At 39.1% G+C, this 16,985-nt stretch overlaps 6 protein-coding genes across 9 annotated transcripts; 4 read left to right on the plus strand and 2 right to left on the minus strand.

Annotated features, from left to right (window-relative positions):
• Positions 1-159: 159 nt before the first annotated feature.
• LOC106354252 (ESCRT-related protein CHMP1B) lies at positions 160-1,422 on the plus strand. Its single transcript, XM_013794147.3, has 2 exons — positions 160-653; positions 919-1,422. Exons 1-2 carry the CDS (start codon positions 329-331, stop codon positions 1,203-1,205), a joined length of 612 nt encoding a protein of 203 aa, XP_013649601.1. The 5' UTR covers positions 160-328; the 3' UTR covers positions 1,206-1,422.
• Positions 1,423-1,560: 138 nt separating this feature from the next.
• Positions 1,561-3,719, minus strand: LOC106354249 ((R)-mandelonitrile lyase-like). The gene is made up of 3 exons (XM_013794143.3): positions 3,492-3,719; positions 1,907-3,422; positions 1,561-1,811 (listed from the first exon to the last, which is right to left on the minus strand). Exons 1-3 carry the CDS (start codon positions 3,574-3,576, stop codon positions 1,769-1,771), a joined length of 1,644 nt encoding a protein of 547 aa, XP_013649597.1. The 5' UTR covers positions 3,577-3,719; the 3' UTR covers positions 1,561-1,768.
• A 244-nt stretch (positions 3,720-3,963) lies between these two features.
• LOC106354251 (protein LPA3) lies at positions 3,964-6,333 on the plus strand. The gene is made up of 12 exons (XM_013794145.3): positions 3,964-4,261; positions 4,332-4,362; positions 4,439-4,531; positions 4,615-4,677; positions 4,776-4,887; positions 4,974-5,059; positions 5,177-5,235; positions 5,318-5,420; positions 5,518-5,578; positions 5,748-5,830; positions 5,929-6,009; positions 6,099-6,333. The coding sequence occupies exons 1-12, from the start codon at positions 4,023-4,025 to the stop codon at positions 6,156-6,158; spliced, it is 1,071 nt and encodes a 356-aa protein (XP_013649599.1). The 5' UTR covers positions 3,964-4,022; the 3' UTR covers positions 6,159-6,333.
• Positions 6,334-6,575: 242 nt separating this feature from the next.
• Positions 6,576-8,533, plus strand: LOC106355951 (leucine-rich repeat receptor-like protein kinase PEPR1). Its single transcript, XM_013795809.3, has one exon. It carries the CDS (start codon positions 6,625-6,627, stop codon positions 8,437-8,439), a length of 1,815 nt encoding a protein of 604 aa, XP_013651263.3. The 5' UTR covers positions 6,576-6,624; the 3' UTR covers positions 8,440-8,533.
• A 2,326-nt stretch (positions 8,534-10,859) lies between these two features.
• Positions 10,860-14,390, plus strand: LOC106354246 (histone-lysine N-methyltransferase, H3 lysine-9 specific SUVH3). 4 transcript variants are annotated; one of them, XM_022689184.2, is made up of 4 exons: positions 10,860-11,199; positions 11,295-11,386; positions 11,881-11,965; positions 12,059-14,390. In XM_022689184.2, exon 4 carries the CDS (start codon positions 12,069-12,071, stop codon positions 14,097-14,099), a length of 2,031 nt encoding a protein of 676 aa, XP_022544905.1. In that variant the 5' UTR covers positions 10,860-11,199; positions 11,295-11,386; positions 11,881-11,965; positions 12,059-12,068; the 3' UTR covers positions 14,100-14,390. The 4 variants fall into 4 exon arrangements, with proteins under 4 accessions (XP_022544905.1, XP_013649595.1, XP_022544906.1 ...); XM_013794141.3 differs by having other exon boundaries at positions 11,295-11,378; XM_013794140.3 differs by lacking the exon at positions 10,860-11,199 and having other exon boundaries at positions 11,229-11,386.
• On the minus strand, positions 14,265-16,761 carry LOC106354250 (ribulose bisphosphate carboxylase/oxygenase activase, chloroplastic-like). Its single transcript, XM_013794144.3, has 12 exons — positions 16,303-16,761; positions 16,121-16,206; positions 16,017-16,026; positions 15,836-15,898; positions 15,634-15,747; positions 15,482-15,543; positions 15,337-15,391; positions 15,036-15,237; positions 14,847-14,953; positions 14,727-14,782; positions 14,561-14,653; positions 14,265-14,494 (listed from the first exon to the last, which is right to left on the minus strand). Exons 1-12 carry the CDS (start codon positions 16,610-16,612, stop codon positions 14,387-14,389), a joined length of 1,266 nt encoding a protein of 421 aa, XP_013649598.1. The 5' UTR covers positions 16,613-16,761; the 3' UTR covers positions 14,265-14,386.
• Positions 16,762-16,985: the final 224 nt, after the last annotated feature.

A 16,985-nucleotide genomic window follows, 5' to 3' on the forward strand; every position in this document is an offset into this window, starting at 1 on the left:
TCGGACGGTGCTTAGTCATTCTTGACACGTGTGCCTCCTCCTTTTCCTCTTGATGCGCGCGTGTGACTAAAATGTTAAACCGGGTACTACCAACAATCAGAGTAAACCGGCCAAGTCTGATCTTAATTACGTTAAACCAAAGCTGACTTTTAACATTATCTTTTACTTTATTAAGGGGCCCCACTTAATTCGATTCCTCTCTCTCCTTTCTTCTTCTTCCTCATCTCTCTCTCTTCTACAAAAGAAAAATCCCCAAATTCGAAGAAACCCTAGTTCTCTACCGATAGATCGTAATCGAATTCGGGAGGTGTAGAGGCAACCGATCGACATGGGTAACACAGATAAGCTGATGAATCAGATATTCGATCTGAAATTCACGTCCAAGTCTCTTCAGCGGCAGTCAAGGAAGTGCGAGAAGGAGGAGAAGGCGGAGAAGCTCAAGGTGAAGAAGGCGATCGAGAAGGGGAACATGGATGGTGCTCGGATCTACGCGGAGAACGCTATTCGTAAGCGTAGCGAGCAGATGAACTATCTTCGTCTCGCTTCTCGCCTTGACGCTGTTGTTGCTCGCCTTGACACCCAGGCTAAGATGGCCACCATCACCAAGTCCATGACTAACATCGTTAAATCCCTTGAGTCTTCCCTTGCCACAGGTGTTGTAAAAATGATGTGTTTGATTGAAAGTTCGAGTTTTTTTAGTATTGGTTCTGCCTGTTGATGTGCTGGTGATCAGTGGTTCGGGTTTAGTTTATGCGTGTTGGTTACTACATGTAGATTTGCGTGATTCTTACTGGGTAGACATAAAGGTTTGTTTTTTATGGAAACATAACAAGGGTAGCATGAATGGTAGAGTCTAAGTAGGTTTGTTGTGTTGTTAACAACTTGGGGTTCTTATCTGTTCTCTGTTTCTTTGAATAGGCAATCTGCAGAAGATGTCAGAGACGATGGATTCATTTGAGAAGCAGTTTGTGAACATGGAGGTCCAAGCTGAGTTCATGGAGAACGCCATGGCTGGTTCTACATCATTGTCCACTCCTGAAGGCGACGTCAACAACCTGATGCAGCAGGTAGCAGATGACTATGGTCTTGAAGTTTCTGTTGGACTACCTCAGGCTGCTGGTCATACCATACCTACTGCGACAGAGGAAAAAGTTGATGAGGATGATTTGTCCAGGAGGCTTGCAGAGCTCAAGGCCAGAGGTTGAATCAGCGAACCAACAAACCATGTTTGCTTGGACTATCTGCCACTTTGGACGAGTTCCTTATCATAATGTTACAGCTATTATCCGCAAACACTGACGCATTTGTGTATATTGCTCATTTTGAGATATGTTTTGTTTATCAACTTTATATAAAACAAACCTTCGTGTGTTCAATGGTATGCTTTTGAGTTGTGCAACAAAAACATTTCTTTTCGAGTCACGTTTGGCTTCATTGTCTAGGATAACTTCAAGAAGAAACATGTAGATGGAAAATAGTGCCAAGTCTTCACATAGTATGTATTGTATATATTGCCATATGAACAAGTCATTTGCGTTTTGACACAGTAAAGCTTGAAACTTGACTTTAATAGCTACTCTGAGCTAGATCAGCTATAGATGAACGCACTGAACTCTATGTTTACATGAATTAACTGGAGTCCAATGAAAAAATGAACAATGAATAGACTAAACAGTAGAAGTACCTAACAGAGAATTATAGGAGAACACACGGCCAAAGAACCAGTAAACTAATCCAGAACATGCTATCAAGCTCATCTTGTATCTCACTAGTATCTCATTCTCTCTCTCAGCATCTGCAACCCCATGTACCTGCAATTATAATCATATGGAAAGTTGACTGCTTGTCTAACCAAAAGCATTGGTAAATGTATCAAAGCGTGCAATCTTTTGACAGTTTTTTTTACCTTCCAAGCATCATCAAGGTAGCTTGTGGATTAGTCCCTGGAGAGATACTGAAGGTTGATCCATCCACAATTCTAAGAGAACCAACGCCATTGACTTTAAGATCAGAGTTCACTACTTTCCCCACAACGCAACCACCATGGTAATGCCAGATCGTGCTCACAGTACGTCTGCAGAAATCTGCCATCACCAGATCATTTGACTGGTCCAAAGGTAACGGCACCCCAACGAACCTGAACCTACGGCTCCCAAACCATTCCCTGAACATGAAGTCCTGCATAGCTCTGCTCCTTAGTATCTCCCCAATCTTCCTAGTCCCATTGACACACCTCTCAAGATCCTGTGGGTCACTGAAGTAGTTGAACCTAACAACCGGGTTAATCCTCACATCAGTCGAAGCCAACCTTAGAGAACCAACAGACACTGGACCGAGGATCTTCTCCATTATAGTTGTCACAGGAACGTACAAAGGCGAAGCTGGAGCTCTAATGAAAACAGAACGTAGAGGCGACGCAAACGGGATTACAGTGGAAGCAGCCTCAAGAAAAGCACCTTCCTCAGTAATACCAACGACTTGTATCAGCGAGTTCTCCATTGGAACGGGAGGAACAATCGAGATACCGTTCCTCGGGTTATCATACACAAAGTCCCCCACATTAGGCAAGTCATGAGCCACAGGGATCCCCCAAGTCGAAAGATAACTCCTTGGACCAATCCCGCTAAGAAGCATCAACTGTGGAGTACCTAGCGAGCCAGCAGACAGTATCACCTCTCCTCTGTCTCGTATCATCGCGTGATGGTAACGTCCAAGCTGATCACGGTACACAACTCCAATAGCAGAGACATTACAACCCGAATCACTCGGAGAAGAAGCTAGCAACACTCTCTCCACGGTAGCGTAAACCGCAACTCTAATGTTTGAGTTTCTTGCGTACCTAAGAAGATCCGCAGAGCTGTGTCTCCTCCCAGCGCGATCAAAAGTCGAACCACCGATCTTAGTCCCAACTTTATGCTCCAACGTGAATCCGTTAAAGGGATGCACACCGATCTCAAGCAACGCATCCCTTATCGCAGACTGCCACGTCCTCAGCTGAGGTCTAAAGACAATAGCTCTCTCCACCCATTCGTAAGACTGATTAACCGTCGTGAGATCCCAATCGAGACCTGAGTTATCAAAGAACTGTTTATCAGCTCGGCTGTAGAACCCGGCGTTGATCGCGCTGCTTCCTCCGAGAACGCGGCCTCTAGCGTTGGGGACGCCTTCCTCGGAGACGAAGGACTGAGCCGGGGAGTCGAAGCTGTTGACGTCGGTGAGTGTTGTCAAGAAACCGTCGTGCGACATCACGTTGGGTCTGTTGTAAGGGACACCGCCGCGCTCGAGGAGGAGGACGCGGAAGGATTGGGATAGCGTGGCGGCGAGTGGACATCCCGCCGTTCCTCCGCCGACGATTATGTAGTCGTAGTAATCCTCCGACGCGAAGTCGGTTGCGTTCGTCACGAATCGCATGAAGTTGGGAGCTGCAACCAAAACGAAACTATTGATCATCGCTTTCTAGAGATTCTTATGAAGGTTCTTGGAAAACTTACGTCGATTAGCGCGTGGCCTTGCGTTGGAGAGAGAAGCTGCGCCGAGAAGAAGAAGCACCACCGTGTAGAGAAGATAACGATCCATTCTCTCTCTTCAGCGGAAAGAAAATTAAATTTTCCCGGGAAAGAGGATTTTCTTAGTTAGAATGAGAAACAGAGTGGAAGAAGTTTGTTTTTAACGAAGACTCAAAAGTTAACTGCTTTTATCGAGTGTTTCTCAGCTCTCGAACTCATCGGTGTAACTACGATATAAAAGCACTATCCATCAGATCAAGTAGAGATCAACGGTTATCAAGAGAAGTTACCATGAGCCTCGCAGCAGCGGATAATAACCGTCTCAAGCGGTCTCAGCGCCACAAATTTGCAAAACGTCGTCGTATTGCAGCCGGTCGTGGGTCGCTAATCAAAATCCGGTTTCTTCCGGTTATGAAAGATAACAAAATCTGCTGACGTGTCATGAAGTGCGGATTAGACTCATCGCTGAACAACTTTAACGGTTAAACCACAGAGAGATAGAGAGAGAAAGCAAAAATGGCGATGGCGATGTTACCGGCGCTCTTCTCTTCTCCCTCGATTCTCACCAGAAGAGTCAGATGCGGAGCCACCGCGAAAAGCGGCGGCGCACTCTCGTCTGCATCTCCCGACTCCGACCCTAGGAGAGGCGTCTCCGTTTATAAACCCAAATCGTACGAAGTTCTAGTCTCTGACGCCGCGAACTCTCTCGCCTTCGCTCTCCAGGAATCCAAATCTCGTTTGGAAATCGATTTCCCGTAAACATCCTCTTCCCTCTTTCATCTGAATTGTACAATAGCTCGTTTCTGATTATCTGTTCTTCTGCAGACCTTTGCCCAGTAGCATTTCTTCATACAAGGTCTGTTTCCATGTTATCAATGAGACTGTTCGTGTTCTAGCTTCGTTTTAGCGTTTTTGTGTGATTGATTGTGTAGGGCTCTTCAGACGATTTCATTGATGCCAACATACAACTGGCTTTGTCTGTTGTCCGGAAGCTTCAGGAGAAAGTAGAGACTAGAGCGTGCATTGTAATCTATCTCTTTACGTGATTAGTCATCCTTGTTGTTTGCTACTCTCTGACTTATTTGTACATCAATAATCTCTGCTTCAGGTCTTTCCTGATAAGCCTGAGAAACGCAGAGCTTCGCAACTCTTCAAAGCAGCGTTTGATTCGGTATAGCAAATGAGCTTCCTTTTTGCTGCATTGTTTGAGATATTGAATACACTTGATGATTAACAACGGCTTGATTTCTTTTGTGTGTTTCTCGTCAGATTGATGGCATAAGTATCCGTTCTCTAGATGATATACCTGGCACTTCTGTCACCAATTTCTTCAGGTCTATAAGGAGTACCTTGGACTTTGATTTTGAAGATGAAAACGAAGGTATAGCTACAATTCCTTCATCTAAAAAGTTTTATTTTTCGAAGTTTTTTTGCTTATGTTCTCATGAGGATTATGTGTTCCCGCAGGTAGTTGGGAGCCCAAGGAGCCACCGACCCTTTATATGTTTATCAATTGCAGCACTCGAGAACTCTCTGTTATAGAGCAGTTTGTGGTATTTGATTCCTTTCATCCTTTCTTGTTTCAGTAATTTTGATTTTTTTTTTTCCTTTGTGCCTTGACTGCCTTCTTATTCAATTGTAATCTGTAAGTTATTGGTGTATACATGCAGGAAAACTTTGCCAGCTCAACCCCAGCTCTTCTCTTTAATCTTGAGCTAGATACCTTACGGTATTTCTTACACCTCATTTTCATGTGTAACTCAATATCTCTCGGTTTCCTCATTTCTGGTAACAACTGAACTTTAGTGCAGTGCTGACCTAGGGCTACTTGGCTTTCCCCCTAAAGATCTGCACTACCGGTTTCTTTCTCAGTTTGTTCCCGTCTTTTATATCCGAATCAGAGAGTATTCAAAGGTACTTGCCAATTAGGATGATAATTTCTCAGTAGATCTTTCTTGACTAGTTGCATCAACGAAGCATCAGAATAGTTGTTTGTGTTTGCTTGACTAAGACAGTGGCAGTGGCACCATATGTGTTGAACTACAACGGAGCACTTTTTCGACAATATCCTGGTAAATGCTAAAATGTTCTTTCACGGGAATAAATGTGTAGTGTTGCCAATTTATGTTGAACCTATCGGTATTATGTGATACTTGTCTCTCTATCAAATATGCGGAACCATTGTCAATACCAGTGACCATAACTGTCTATCCATGTCTGATATGAAATTTTTCATTGCAGGGCCATGGCAGGTGATGCTTAAGCAGTCAGATGGTTCATTTGCGTGTGTTGCAGAAAGCCCAACTCGTTTCACCCTGGGTGAAGTATGTGCATTCATCTTTTGTGTGTTAGTGATTTTTAAATTTTAACCCAACCTCTGAAAAAAGAAGTAACAAGCTCTGATGGATGTGGATGCAAACAGACGAAGGAAGAGCTGTTGCAGGTTCTAGGACTACAAGAAGAGAAAGGAAGCTCACTTGAGTTCCTGCGCAGGGGCTACAAGGTATTTGCACATTGGTCTAGATTGTGTTTTTGTGTTTCTTGAATGTAAAACAGAGTATCTTAAACCGTCTGAAACTGATGGTATCGCAGGCAGCAACTTGGTGGGAAGAAGATGTGGATCTTGAGTTATCATCTAATTGGCGTAACTAAATGGTGGTCAAGTCATGGTGGATTCACACCATTAGTAAGTTTCACAAAATCTCCCAAGATTGCGATATTTACACCTGTATATGTGCAACATTGATGAGAATGATAACAATAGTTTGGAAATGTTTTACTCAGTCTAATAACCTTTGAATAATCAGAGGAAATTCCAAAGAAACTATATAAAGAGATATCTACAATTTAGGTAAGAATATAAATACTTACCATTCTCTCCGTAATTTAATGCACAACGATGGATTTCTTTCCTCTGCTGAATAACGTCTTCTTCATTGAAAAGCTGTTATAAATGCAGTTCAAGCGTTTCCGATTTTCTTCTAATAATGGCATTAATCAAATCTTGTAATATTAGTCAATACCAATCAATCAAGTTTTATCTTTTTAGTCCTCTTATCATTATCATTGTCCTCTCGCCCTCCATTTTGGTGAGAGCTTTATATTTCAATACTGGTTGATGATCTTAAAGTCTAAGATGAAGAATCTTGTGTTGTTCGAAACTCTTTTGCTTTTCTGTCTCGTTTTCTCGACCCGTATAGTGTCTATCTCCTGTCTAAATTCAGATGGGTTAGCTCTCCTCTCTCTTAAGAAGCATTTGGACAAAGTGCCACCAGAATTAATCTCGACATGGAAGACAAACTCACCTGAAGCCACTCCATGTAAATGGTTTGGTATCACCTGTGATGATTCCAAGAAGGTTACCTCTCTCAACTTCACCGGCTCAGGGGTTTCAGGGCAGTTGGGTCCGGAGATTGGGCAACTCAAAAGCTTAGAGATTTTGGATGTGAGTTCCAACGATCTCTCGGGGATCATACCTACCAGTCTAGGTAACTGCACCTCACTCGTGTATATTGATGTTTCTGAGAATAGGTTCTCTGGTAAGATCCCAGATACTCTAGGTAGCTTGAAAAGCTTGGCTGATCTGTATCTTTACAGCAACTCCCTAACCGGTGAATTGCCTAAATCCTTGTTTCAAATTCCGGCCTTGAATTATCTGCATGTTGAGCATAACAACCTGACCGGTTCTATCCCTCAAAATGTTGGTGAGGCTAAGGAGATTCTGGAGCTGCGTTTGTTCGACAATCAGTTCTCCGGTACAATCCCTGAGTCAATTGGGAACTGCAGGAAGCTGGAGGTTCTGTATTTGCACGAGAACAAGTTGGTTGGTTCATTGCCTGAAAGTCTCAATCTTCTGGAGAATCTCACTGACCTCTTTGTTGCTAACAACAGCCTCAGTGGAACAGTTCGGTTCGGTTCAACCAAATGCAGGAAGCTGGTGACGTTGGACTTCTCATACAATCAATTCGAAGGCGGTGTCCCTCCTGAACTGGGCAATTGCAGTAGCCTTGACGCCTTAGTCATTATAAAATGCAACCTGTCAGGTACAATCCCTTCATCATTGGGCATGTTGAAGAATCTCACGGTTCTCAACCTTTCCGAGAATCGTCTATCCGAAAGCATCCCAGCGGAGATAGGAGACTGCAGCAGCTTGAGCACGTTGAAGCTCAACGATAACCAGCTCGGAGGTGAGCTACCAAGCGCATTAGGTAAGCTACAGAAGCTAGAAAGCCTGGAGCTATTCGAAAACCGGTTTTCGGGTGAGATTCCTATTGAGATATGGAAGATTCAGAGTCTCACTCAGTTGCTAGTTTATAAAAACAATCTCACAGGAAACCTCCCTGTGGAAATAACCAAGCTCAAGAATCTAAGGATCGTTACAATCTTCAACAACAGCTTCAGTGGAGTAATACCACCTGGTTTAGGTCTGAACAGCAACTTAGAGATTCTGGACTTCATCGGTAACAAACTCACAGGAGAGATACCTCCAAATCTCTGCCATGGCAATAAGCTGACAGTGTTTAACTTAGGATCAAACCAGCTTCACGGTAACATACCAGCATCTGTTGCTCAGTGCAAGACTCTAAGCAGACTCATCCTTAGAGACAACAACCTTTCAGGTCCTCTTCCTGAGTTCTCTCAGAACCAAGATCTCTCGTTTCTCGATCTGAACAGCAACAACTTCGAAGGATCAATCCCTAGTGGCCTCGGAAGCTGTAGGAAACTCACGGCCATCAACCTGTCACGAAACAAGCTCACGGGTGCTATTCCTCCAGTACTTGGGAATCTACAGAAGCTTAGATACTTGAACCTTGGGGTTAACTCGTTAACCGGTTTGGTTCCACCAAAGTTTAGTAACTGGAAAGAGTTAACCACTTTGATTCTGTCCGGTAACCGGTTTTCAGGATTCGTTCCGCCGGACCGCGGCACTTAGAGAAATTGAAAACAACAATATATCGGAACTTTATAATAAATTTGTTTTGTACATTTTCCATAATGTTTTACTACAATATGAAAATGAATAAGTACGGCTGTCTGAAAGTGCTTTTTATTAAAAACCAACGTTGACCATTTTCAGACAAGCGTACTTGTTCATTTTCACCGAAAAAGACGTTGGTTTTTAATTACATGACTCAATCTTCTTACATCATCAAATAAAATAGAACTAGGATAAGACCCGCGCCTTGCGCGGGATTAAGTTATTATTTTTATTATATTTTGGAGAATGAAACAATAGTTTGGCTTCATTTGGATTACGGGTGTTCAATCCGGATATCGGGTTGGTTTCGGTTCGGTTCGGTTTTTTTTGGTATTTGGTTAGTAAAATATAACTACTATTCTAAATCCATATTTACTTTGACTTTAGTCTTTCACATACTTTTGAAAGATTTCAACTGGACGACTAAATTGATCAGCCAATCTTGTTGCTTTAAATCATTAGTGTTTATATATATATATATATATATATATTATTTAGTTTGAATATTTATTAAATAAAAATTCATATGCGTTATATTTTATGATCATTTGTAACTTATTATAACAAAAAAATAATCTATTGATCACAAAATTTTCAGAGTGGGAATATTCAAATTTCTAATAATATATAGACGTTTTGAAAAATTCAAATATAACATATAAGAAAAAATATAAATGTTTTTGTTATATATTTAATGTGATTTTTTAATATCTTTCAATAATATAAAATTAAAAAAAAAGAACTAAGATACCAAAATTGTTATCAAATATTTATTATTCATAATAATTAATTTTCATATATACGTTAATCATATTAGGTAATTTCGTAGTTTCTAATTAAGGAAAGTGCAAAAAAAATTTTGGTAGATTATTTATCAATTCGATAGTTAGTTTAATAAAAAATATAATGTAAGTCAAGATGGACCAACCTAGTTTTCTAAGAATAGTATATTTTATATAGTCATTTATTAAATGAGAATTTATAATCATACAGTTCTATGATCATACATATCATTTTATAACTGAATATTTAAATCATTGATAACAAAATTTTCAATGTGAAATCTTTAATAAGTTTATAATTTATAAATGTTTTTGAAAATTCATTGAAAGTTTTAATATTAAAATATTTATGTAATCTTATGGTATATAGTATAATCTATATATATATATATAAATATATATGTTTTATTATTAAATGATATTTTTTACTCATATGGTTTTAAAATAATGTGTATCTTCTTATAATATTAAATAAAAGTTCATATTAATACAATTTTATGATCATTTGTAACTTATTATGACAAAAAAATAATCTATTGATCACAAAATTTTCAGAGTGGGGATCTTCAAATTTCTAATAATTTATAGACGTTTTGAAAAATTCAAAATATAACATATAAGAAAAATTATAAATGTTTTTATTATATATTTAATGTGATTTTTAAATATATTTTAATAATATAAAATTAAAAAAAGAACTAAGATACAAAAATTGTTATCAAATATTTATTATTCATTATAGTTAATTTTCACATATACGTTAATCATATTAGGTATCGTAGCTTTTATTTAAGGAAAGTGCAAAACATTTTTTGGTACGTTATTTATCAATTCGATAGTTAGTTTAATAAAAAATGTAATATAAGTTAAGATGGACCAACCTATTTTTCTAGGAATAGTATATTTTGTATAGTTATTTATTAAATAAGAATTTATAATCATACGGTTCTATGATCGTTCATATCGTTTTATAACAAAATATTTAAATCATCGATAACAAAATTTTCAATCTGAAATCTTTAATAAGTTTATAATTTATAAATGTTCTTGAAAATTCATTGAAAGTTTTAATATTAAAATATTTATGTAATCTTATGGTATATAGTGTTTAATATATATATATATATATATTTTATTATTAAATGATATTTTTTACTCATATGGTTTTAAAATCATGTGTATATTCTTATAATAAAAATGTTAAACCATTGATCATTAATTTTTAACATAATAATTTTAATAGTTTTAGTCATTTATTGTCGTTTTTAAAAATTCAAAATATAACATATACGAAAAAATCTAAAATTTATTTTTATAGCTAATTTGATTGTTTAATTTATTTTAATAATATAAAATTAAACAAAAAATGATGGAGGAGATATATATTGTTATCAAATCTTTATTATTAAACTCATTAATTGTCATATATATATTAGTCATTTATGGTAATTCTGTAGGTTTTATTTAAGGAAAGAAAATATTATATCATATCATTATATCATATAGTTTGACCAACTTATGTATCTAACAACATATAAAAATCGAATGTGGACCTACTTATTTTTCAATTGAATGTAATTGACTACCTAATTGAGTGCCACCTATGCATTGGGGTCTCTTTTAATTAATACAAAATTGAGGTTACATCTTTTTAAATGTTCCTCAATTAATATATAAGGGATACGGATTCGATAAATCCGTATTTGAAGTAAAATTTTAACATTATGGATAAAAAAAAAAGAAAAACAAGATCAGATTTTTTATCATATGGATTCTTGTGCCATATTTCTTACATTGGTGATTTGGAGGATAGAAATGGCGACAGTAACAAACACGAGAGCGAAAGAAAAAAAAAACTTTCTTTTTTCAACGCATTAATTTTTTTGGACGGTAAAGATGACGTAAACGCGAATCTAACGGACTAAAATTCTCTGTAAGAGCAATGTCTTCTTCAGCTTCTTTCATCATCTGAGCAGATACTACTTTGGCTTCTTTTTTTTCACTTTCTGTCGTCAATATTCGTCTCAGGTCTTTCATCATCAGCCTCTGTTCTGTCTCTGTCTCTCTCGATTAATTCGGAGCTCTTATATTTATTTTCTCATCTTCCTTGAGGTTGGTTGGTAATAATTTAATTTCTTGTTTGTTCTTCTTCTTCTTCTTCTTGTTTTAAGTTGGAATCTGGAATATGAATAAATGAGGGTGTAACTGTAGATAAAGTTTTCGTTTTTTTTTTTTTTTGATGAATCTGAGAATTAGTATGTTTTGGTGTTCGATTAAGGGTTGGTTGGTCTAGTTGCTCCTTTAGATTTATTCCTTACAGATCTTGTGATGTACAAAAAGAAAGACTTTTTTTACTTATTTGTACTACGAAAGATCTGGAGGTGTTGTTGGATTTGGAGTATGTCAGGAACAAACTGCTATGCATTTAGTTTTTTTTTTTTAAAAGACCCTTTTACGTTTTTACATTCTGTTAGCCAAGTTTACATTTTGGGTATCGATTGTTAGACATTTTTAGTGAAGCTAAAGCTTGCTCATAAATGGATTCTTTTGTATGAATAGAAACGACTGCTTTCGCATTCCCTTATAGCTTTCTTGTCTGCTTTTAATACCGCAGAGAATAACCCCACAAGGTCACAGCAAGTGTCCGAGAGGGATATGCAGTAAACGTTGTGACAATTATCTTGACAGCTTTAAAATAGGTTTGTCGGATGCTATTAATGCTAATCTAAGCTTGGTTAATGCTATTAATCCAACTGTTGGACCTTTAATCCCATTTTTTTCTACTTTAACAGGAGTTTAGCAATGGAAGGAGTTCCAGGGATCAATACTGTTCCAAATCCCAACTATTATGACAAGTCAATAGTGCTAGATGTAAAGCCACTGCGAAGTTTGAAACCTGTTTTTCCAAATGGTAATCAAGGTCCACCATTTGTTGGTTGTCCTCCTTTTGGCCCTCCTTCCTCTTCTTCTGGGCCTTCACCTTTCTACCCATTTGGATCACAACAACCTCCAGATCTCAACCAAACACAGGACACGCCTCCTCCTACGTTCGTTACACCTCTTCAGTCATATAGATCACCTACTGAAGTATCAAACGGCCCCAGTAGCTCAAGTGGGACTAAAAAAGGAGTTGGTCGTCCTAAGAGAAATGCAGTATCAATTGCCCCTAGTAGTAGCTCAAGTGGGACTAAAAGAGGAGCTGGTCGTCCTAAGGGAACTGGTAACGCCAAGAAAAAAGAGAAGACTAGTTTGGATGTTGTTCAGGTAGTGAAAAGAGATTTCGACAGCGGGATCAGTGCACCAGAGCGAGAAGATGGAAACACTGACTTAGTGAGCAGCGTGTTGATGCGTTTCGACGCTGTCAGGAGGCGGTTAAGCCAAGTAGAGCACGGAAAGGCCGGAACCTCGAAAGCAGCAGGTGTTCTTATGAGCAACGGAGTGCGTACCAACATGAAGAAGAGAGTAGGAACAGTTCCTGGAATCGAGGTTGGAGACATCTTCTTCTCAAGGATAGAGATGTGTTTGGTCGGTCTCCACATGCAGACCATGGCTGGCATTGACTACATAACAAGCAAAGTTGGCGCAGAAGAGGAGCCGCTAGCTACCAGCATTGTTTCCTCTGGACGTTACGACGGTGAAGCGCAGGATCCTGAGTCTTTAATATACAGTGGACAAGGAGGGAATGCTGATAAGAACGGACAAGCGTCTGATCAGAAGCTTGAGAGAGGTAATCTAGCGTTGGAGAAGAGCTTGAGGAAAGGGAATGGAGTGAGAGTGATAAGAGGGGAGGAGGATCCAGCAAGTAAAACAGGAAAGATCTATATTTATGATGGAGTTTATACAATCTCAGAGTCATGGGTGGAGAAAGGGAAGAACGGTTGCAACACTTTTAAGTATAAATTAGTGAGAGTACCTAATCAGCCACCTGCTTTTGGAGTCTGGAAGGCTGTTCATAAGTGGAAGGAAGGTTTAACTCCAAGAGCAAACCTTATCCTTCCGGATATAACTTCAGGAGTTGAGAGTAAACCTGTTTCTCTGGTGAATGATGTGGATGGTGAGAAGGGGCCTTCTTATTTCACTTACATCTCCACTCTCAAACCCTCTAAACAAACTCAGCCGCCCACTATTGGTTGCTCCTGTCACGGCTCGTGTGCAGCTGGAAACCTTGACTGCTCATGCGTCCGTAAGAACGGCGGTGACCTCCCTTACCTTAACGGCGTGATGCTTGTTTCCCGGAGGCCGATGGTGTATGAATGTGGCACAACCTGTCCGTGTCACGCCAGCTGCAAAAACAAAGTGATTCAGACAGGACTTAAGTTCCGAATGGAAGTGTTCAAGACAGACCATCGCGGTTGGGGTTTGCGTTCTTGGGATCCTATACGTGCCGGTTCCTTCATATGTGAATATGCTGGCGAGGTCGTTAGAATGGAGCAAGAAGATGATGAGTTTGTCTTTGACACGTCGCGTGTTTACAACTCGTTTAAGTGGAACTATGAGCCTGCGTTGGTAGATGAGGACCCTTCGGATGAAGTCCCGGAGGAGTTTAATCTCCCATCACCGGTCCTGATCAGTGCCAAGAGTTTTGGAAACGTAGCTCGGTTCATGAACCATAGTTGCTCCCCAAACGTTATGTGGCAGCCGGTTTTTGTTGAAGGAAGCGGTGAATCGGTTGTCCACATTGCTTTCTTTGCTATACGTCACATTCCACCGATGGCTGAGTTGACTTATGACTATGGAGTCTCCCTTGCATCTGAGGCCAGAGATGGGAGCCTTTTACATGGAAAGAGGAAGTGCTTATGTGGTTCTGTGAAGTGCCGTGGCTCATTCGGATAACTCTGACACAATCTGTCTGAAACCGTTTCTGTTGTCACAGGGCAGAAGATCTCAACGTGTAGCAGGGAAGTGTGTATGCATTTGCATGTTATGTGGTGATGCATTACACATGTAATGTTGTACTAAATGTATTTGTATTAGCACCACATTGGCCATGCTCATGGGTTTGGTAAGAAAATAAACTCTATAGAGTGATTGAGTTATGTTTTAAGCTCTGTCTGACAACTTTTAAGAATGAAAAAACTAAAAAAAAAAAAAAAATTGATGTTTGTTTGTTTGTTTGGTATTTAATCGTCAATGTTCTTCATGTACTCCTTGGAAAGCTTTGTTTCATTGATGAGTTTTTGTTCCTTAATGAGCGAGTATCCTGATTCCAGCAACGCCTCCACCGTTTGCTGTTCAAAACCATTATCAAACAAACCATTCCTATGATCTCAGAGTAAGCAAGTAATGGCATTTACCTCAGGGGGAATGAATTGAGGAACCTCTTTGGTCTTTTTACGCCTGAGAAGAGTTTTCTCTAGAGTCTCTATTCCTCCAACTTCATCTACCCACTGTTTACAACAAAGAGATTAAGCCATTTTTCACTGCAGAGGTGTTATCTGTCATGGCTGAAGTTTAAGTTACCTTGAGGATAGATCTATCATATGTACGTGACCTTAGTGCTCCATAGAAGTCAAGTGCTGTGATAAATAATGAAGTGGTAAGGCAAGGAAGCTTCACTCTTCAAGAGATAGTATATATTACCTTGATTTGGAAACTGATCAACAATGCTTACAACATCTTTCCTTGATATCCCATCTTTCTCGTACATTCTGCTAACAATGTTAACTATATCTTCACGAGTTGGCTGCCTGTTTTTAAAAAGCACCAAACACTTAAAGCTTCTTGTCAGAAAGAATCAAGAAAGATTCCATAGTTGCAGGATCATTTTACCAGTAGAACTTCTCCATTCTTCCTTCACGGATGAGTGGAGCATATAGCCTGGAGAAATCGTTCCCTGTGACAATGAGAGGAACTCTGTTGACAGTGTCAGCATCTCTCCAGTCTTGTCCCACACTTACCCTTGTAGGATTATCCGCAAGGTTCATCAGAGTACCGACAACTATCTGGTTGTTCACTGTCATTTGTGTTTCCCCTAAACAAAGAGCAAGAAACTCAGTTAAGGTCATCTTATAGATTATGGGGAACAAGTCACAACATAGCTTTAAGTTATCTGGGATTTTGACTATTTTACCGAATCTACCAAGGCCAGCATCAATATCATTGATCATGAGAACACTCATCTTCCCCTGCATTACATGTCATCATCAAAGTTCATGCCAATCTTGTATAGATAAATAGGTGTAACAAGAATGAGAATGATAAGAAGAGCTTCTCACTTGGTTCTGAATGACTTGTGAAGCTGTTCTATAGCGGTCACGTATGAGTCTTCCCGGTTCCCCTGTTAAGAATATCAATATCGCAATGGTCACTGAAAGCAACCAGGTTGTTAGGAAAATGGTTTTACATCAGACTTTTTGGAGAAAATCACCAGCTCTATCAGATTCCAACTCTCCGGCAGACATTATAACAGGTTCAACTCCCATGGTTTTGAATATAAGTTCGGTCTGAAACGTTTTGCCTTGTCCTTTACCTCCCCATATACCTAGTCATCCCAATAGAAAAACACAAAATTGAAGAGATGGTAACAAAGTTTTCAATCACTGAATACCAGGAGGAGGCATTCACATTACCTAAGATCAATGGGATTTTAATATTTAGAGAACTAGCAAGATAGTTCTTCACAATGTGAACAGCTGCAGAACACAATACATGTTTAAGGCAAAAGAAAGATTATAGCAAAGATCATCTTGAAAGTTCCAGACTTTTTGTCTCAATATTCAATCACCAAGGCTTAGCTCAGTTCCAACTTACCAACTTTATCCTGTTCCAAAGGAAAGAAGAATAAAGATATAAGCAAAAATCTCATTGGCTCAGTTCAGTGGCAGATATATATAAATAACACAAGTTATTATTACCATGAAGGTTGGAGCAATGTAGTAATCTCCTTGAAGATGTTCAAAGGACCTTGTTGCCTTCTGACGATAATCAAACACAATATCAGCTGCAAAGAAGTAAAATAATTACAAAACTGTTAACTCAATAATCAGAGAGAGACAGAACGAATATGAAGATGAAGAATAAAAAAGAGAGACTTAACAATCTTTGCCAAGAAAGTCTCCGATGAATACGTCATCGATCATCCCGGCTCTTGCTCCCACAGCTATGTTCATGTTCTCTGACTCCGCCCCGAGCCTGTAGAGATAGTCTTTTCCTTCTGAGTCTTTTACTTCCCACGATGACTGCTCTGATAACTTCCGCGGCTTTTCGCCACCGTCAACAGCTCCTTTTTCGCCGTCATCTCCGGCCTTGGAGCAGGCAATGGAGGAAGGTTTTCTAGAAGTGTGGTTGAATGTGGAAGATTGTAGTGGTGGAAACTTGAAACGCAAAGATATGTTTGTAAGCGCCATTAAAACCCCTCCAGATCACAACATGAATGAAGCTTCCACCTTTGATGAAAAAAAACGAAATTGTTTTTTTTTTGTAATTTTCTTTTCAACTCAAGATAGGATTTTAAAGAAGAAGAGCCATTTGTTGAAAGGATTTTGATTATAAAGTTATGTCAAAAAAAGACATCTTTGTTTCTTGTCTATTAGTAATGTACTAATGTGTGGTTCTTGAAACAAAGACTAGCTTTGGTCCCACGTAACCACATTCAATCTTCTCTTTGTTTACAACTTGCATTTGTAACGGTGAAAGTAAATTATATTTTGTCCATTTGGATAAGGCTTGCACTAAAACATAGCGTTACTTACTCAGAAGGTGATTAGCAATTTAGGTCCC

This window comes from Brassica napus, chromosome A7 (assembly GCF_020379485.1).
Source record: "Brassica napus cultivar Da-Ae chromosome A7, Da-Ae, whole genome shotgun sequence".
NCBI lineage: Eukaryota > Viridiplantae > Streptophyta > Magnoliopsida > Brassicales > Brassicaceae > Brassica > Brassica napus.